The 4,688-nt window shown below is 48.8% G+C and overlaps 1 protein-coding gene across 1 annotated transcript; it reads right to left on the bottom strand.

The window, feature by feature from the left end:
- Positions 1-317: 317 nt before the first annotated feature.
- LOC123255876 (neuron navigator 1-like) lies at positions 318-3,817 on the bottom strand. Its single transcript, XM_044684596.1, has 3 exons — positions 3,707-3,817; positions 2,527-2,579; positions 318-1,376 (listed from the first exon to the last, which is right to left on the bottom strand). Exons 1-3 carry the CDS (start codon positions 3,783-3,785, stop codon positions 1,245-1,247), a joined length of 264 nt encoding a protein of 87 aa, XP_044540531.1. The 5' UTR covers positions 3,786-3,817; the 3' UTR covers positions 318-1,244.
- Positions 3,818-4,688: the final 871 nt, after the last annotated feature.

The raw sequence follows: 4,688 nt of genomic DNA, 5'->3' as shown, positions 1-4,688 counted from the left end.
CTCTCTCTCTCTCTCTCTCTCTCTCTCTCTCTCTCTCTCTCATCCTTGATAACAATTCCCCAAGGTCTGTAGGACATGACCCAGGTTCCAACCCTGATGGGTAAGACTTGGGGAGAGTGGAATATGAAGAGATGGACCTTGGCCAGCTATGTTTCAGTTTTGATGAATCCTTGGAACTGGAAAAGAGTGTTTGAGAGGATATTCCAACATAGCCAGTATCACCCCTCAAAGAATATCTCCTGAACTGGGGTCTGGGGAAAGAGTGTGATCAGTATCGGGCGGTCCCTTGCTTGATTCCACTGGGGACATAGAAAACTTTAGTTTTGAGTGTGGGAGTTGTTGTACTTGGTTGAAGGATGTCTCCCCAGGCCCAGCAGCTGGGTCCCCCAGAGGGGAAGGAGAGAGAGAAACCGGAGCTATTGCGGAAATTGCAGATACGGTCACTTTTGTGTGAACACTTGGATGGTTCTTGCAGATCGGCTCAGCTGTTGTTTACAATTTTGGGGGAAAATTGCTGTCCCACCCTCTCCATTCACAGTAGGGCTGTTATGGCTTTTGTTTACCCTTTTAGTGGGGTCAGGGAGGAGGTACTCCCGCTGTCTAGAGAGATGAAGTGGCTTCTCCCCATTATACAGAAAAGGAAATTAAGGCCAGTAGATAGGAAATGACTCATCCTAAACCCTAACCCTGGGGGCAGGTAGACAACAGAAACCAGGAGTTTCTGGCTTCCCAGCCTGAAGCTCAGATCATTCTGGCTAGCCGTTTGCGGAGACTAACAGGAAATGGAGATTGTAAGGGAAGGAGTTGAGTTTCTATGTGGTGATATGGTCAGCAAAGAGAATACTGATGACCCAGATCTGGGCTGCCTGCTTGTGTAACATCATAAACCCCAGGGCAGTGGGGGTGAGCCAGTTCAGGGACTTTATAATCCTACTTCAGGGCCAAGATAGCCTAAGGTCAATGACAGGATTACCTCAATCTTGGCATAGCCTCCATGATAAATCTTTTTTTTTTTTTTCTTTTTCTTTTTGGGATTTCAAAGCTTTTTGCAAGTAAGATTTTATCCAATCTCAGAACCCACATACTGGGTGGGGCACACAAGAATGGGTCTTCTCATTTTATAGGTGGGAAGACTGAGGCTTAGTGAGGTCAAGAGATTGCCCCAGTGGTCAGATTAGAACTTTGAAGACAACCCAGGTCACTAACAGACCATACCACCTCCTTTCCTTCCCAGCAGAGGATCTTTATGTGGCAAACAATGTCTCCCTATCTTCTACCCCCTCAAAGAAAATACTCACATTGGCAGACAGCTGGGATGTCAGTGTGGCCACTTTCTCCTGTGATGATTCCAGCTCCCTTCGAAGTTTCCGGATTTGCTACAAGAAAGTGGGGAAACAGAATCCATGGGTGGGTGGGGAAGCAAAAGGTCTGGGAGGGAAGAGGGGCGAGGTGGTGTTAAGAAGCAGAGAAACTGGCTTTTGGACCCTACCTCAGATTGCATCCTCTCCTCGGCCTGAAGAAGGGAGCACAGAGGAAGGGGAGAGAGGGAGAGAAAGAAAGGAGGCAGTTATAAGGAGGTGGCAGGGTTATCAGTGGCAGGGCAGACTTGAAGAAGCATGACAGAGATGGGGAGCAACTGGAACTTCATTTAATGCCCCTGCCTTCCCAAAGAACCCCACTCTAAACCCCACAACTAGACTAATTTCCCTACAGGCCACATTGAACTAATTTCATTATTGTACAAAAGGGTAGCGAAAAAAGGCACCAGCTCACTTGGAGGAAGGGGCAGAGAGGGAAGAAGGTTAGAATTAGAACCTTCAATTGGATCCTAGCCCTGTTGCTAACTATCCCTGTAGCCATTTGTATCTTTGGGGACCTCAATTTCCTCAGTTGTAAATTGAGGGGGATGAACTCAGTAGCTGCCAAGGCCCCCTTTTTATCACTAGAATTTTGTGTAATGTTTGTTTGTATATTAATGACCCATCACCTGGAGTTCTTTTTCTTCTGTCTGCTAAGTCCTGCACACAGGCCTCCTGCCCTTCTCCTATCTATTTACCTGGCCAGTAGAAAATGTTTTACCTTGTTGGCCTCTAGGGAGGAGGAAAGAGAACTTTAGGGAAAAACTCAGAATCTCAGAAGTCTGAATTCCCTGCATTCAATGCATGACCAACACTCCATGAATGTTGTTGATTAATAGAACCTAGGAGCTATGGAAGCTTATTCTTTCTCCTTATTCAAATACAGCTAGAACCCTAAGGCAAATAGGGATTCTCCATATTTTACAGAAGGGGAAACTGAGACACCAAGGGTGCCCAGAGTGGTATAGACAAGAAAAGGATCCAAGAATTCTGATACACAATTAATTGTATGAATCCTAAGCCTTCTTCCCCATCTAGAAATCCATGGGGCAAGATATATAAAGAGAAAACAGTCCTTCCCTCCTCCTAAGTCACCCCTCAATGAGGAGCTTCTGTGAAGAAACAGAGCAAGGTGGGGGAATATGGAAGGACAACTCAATGCTCTTACTGAAGAGTAGGTGGAGGAGGCACTGGAAGCCAAGGACAGCACAGAGCCATGAACTGAAAGAGAGAAACAGAATACAAAGAATTAATGGGAGTTTCCAGGGGAAAGGGGACTCTGGGAGGTCTCCAGGGCAGGAGCTTGGACTCTGGGTGGCATCAGGAGTCAACGGAGAGGGGACAGGGCAGGGGAGACCACTGGAATCCCAACTGTTCCAAAGCTGGTCCCTGATCTCTGCTGAGAAGACAAGGTCCTGTGAAGAGACCATAATCCACTTTGTAGGGGTATTGGCTCCTTGATCAACCTGGTCCAAGGGGAACTCAGCTATAAGGAAGAGAGGGAAAGGCAGATTTCATAGGAAGGTATGAGCCTTCCCAATCTGAAAAGGTGTGTTGTTGCAGAAGAGGTTGAGTCTCTTATCAGAGCTGGTCAGAGGCAATCCGGTAGTCTTGCCTGTCTCCTCTCCCCCACTTCTGGGGACTTCCAGAGAATCCTGAGGTTTAGCCAGATGAAAGAATCTTGTGGAGAACATTCACTCTGATGCACATCGGATAAAGAAAAAGCTCCTATTTCAAGAACCAAAGGAAATCTCTAAGGGATGTCTCTTGGAATGGGAGTCCTGGAAATGAATAATAATGGGTGAGCCAGACCCCCAGGAATCCTTTTGACCTTTCAGGCTCCAGCTCTCATGGATAAGACCACGCATCCCCCTCTACATCTAAGCCTGGAAGCATTAGTGTGAGAGGGACAAAGTGATCCCTCATTCTAGCTAAGGTAAGCGCCTGCCATGCTGCTTTATAATTGGCACGTAACCTGGGAGATCATTGGGAAAGGCCTCTTTTTGGTCCCACTTAACTCTTCCATGCTGATTTTCCCTCCCGCATCCCCAATGGCTGGTGCTCAGGCCCAATGTCCCAGTGCTTAGAAATGACATCCTGAGGTTTCTGGGGCCACCAGGGCTTTTTAGGGGGAGAGAACTGAATGGCCCCAACTTGATGTTCTTGGGATTGTGTATTTGGTGGTGGTGGTGGTGGTGGTGGAGGAGGAGGGAGAAGAGGAGGAGGAGGAGGAGGAAGAGGAAAAGAAGGAGGAGGGAGTGGTGGTGAAGGTGGTGGTGGAAGTGGTGGGTGAGAGGAATCCCCAGCTGGGCTGGAATGAGCGTGAACCGCGATGCATGAAGTCTCACCGTCGTCCGTGGGGTCTCGGAAGGATCCTGACCGAATCATCCCCTTGGGTCTCTCGGCCAGGGACAGGGTGCTTCCCATTTGGGAGGTGCTGTATAGCTCGAAGGCCGCCTCGTGGGTGGGGATGCTGTTGGAGCGGGTGATTCTTGGCGTGGTGGCTGCAGTGGGACTCACTGGAAGGATAGAGGGAAGGGAGGGGGAGGGCAGGGAGAAGAGGCAGGGTCATGAACACTCCAGTCCCTTGGGGGAAGGAGCAGCAGGTGTGTGGGAGACATCTGGTGGGAAGGCAGAAGGGACTGGGGCAAGGGGAGGGAGGGGGCAAGTGGGCCACTGGGAGTGTGCGTGCGGTTGGAAGTTTGGGGATGGTGAGGCTGGAAGAAGACTTTGCAATCTAGAGGGAGGGGGAAAGATGGTTGCTGATTCTAAGGATTTCTCTGGACTCTCACTTTTTTAGAGGAAGCTAGGCCAGGCAATCTGACAGCTATTCTGGGAACATCGCCTAGCAATTTAGATTAATCCAGGAAAATGGGAGTGGTGTCATTGTTCTGATACCTGGAAACATCACTGACAGCTTGGGGGGACCCAAGATCCCACCATCGAAAGCACAGAGACCAAGAAAGGGAGCTGAATTTTGGGGCAGGCTAGGGAAGGTGGGTGGAACTGTGGGGTGCAAGAGTTTAGTATTATCAAAGGGAACAAAGTCTCCTCCTCAAACAGGGGTTATTGCGGAGTTGTGTTCCTCTACTACTGGGGTCAGCATTGGGGTAGCAAGAAATATGACCCTCCCTACCCAGAGTTCCCTTGGCTTGGAGGCAGATGACCAGCCTAGGTCAGAGACAATGCTAAACGTATTGACTATTTCCTATTTGGTGTAAGGTCAGGCTTAGGTTAGAGTCACGAAGACCAGGGAAATCCATTTCTCTATCCTCGATTCCTTATTCTTTCTCACCCCAATCAGTTGCCCAGTCTTATCAATAACACATC

The sequence above is a fragment of the Gracilinanus agilis genome, unplaced genomic scaffold (assembly GCF_016433145.1).
Source record: "Gracilinanus agilis isolate LMUSP501 unplaced genomic scaffold, AgileGrace unplaced_scaffold53588, whole genome shotgun sequence".
Classification (NCBI taxonomy): domain Eukaryota; kingdom Metazoa; phylum Chordata; class Mammalia; order Didelphimorphia; family Didelphidae; genus Gracilinanus; species Gracilinanus agilis.
Note: the sequence above shows the minus strand (reverse complement) of the source record. Positions and strands in the feature narration are given on the sequence as shown.

Bases quoted from the DNA above. Each gene is read 5' to 3' on its own strand.
- LOC123255876 (XM_044684596.1), bottom strand. From the start codon at position 3,785: ATGGGAAGCACCCTGTCCCTGGCCGAGAGACCCAAGGGGATGATTCGG. The intron at 2,580-3,706 runs GTGAGACTTCAT...TCTCTCTTTCAG, and splicing joins CCGAGACCCCACGGACGACG to TTCATGGCTCTGTGCTGTCC. The intron at 1,377-2,526 runs GTAAGAGCATTG...ACTTTCTTGTAG, and splicing joins CCTCCTCCACCTACTCTTCA to CAAATCCGGAAACTTCGAAG.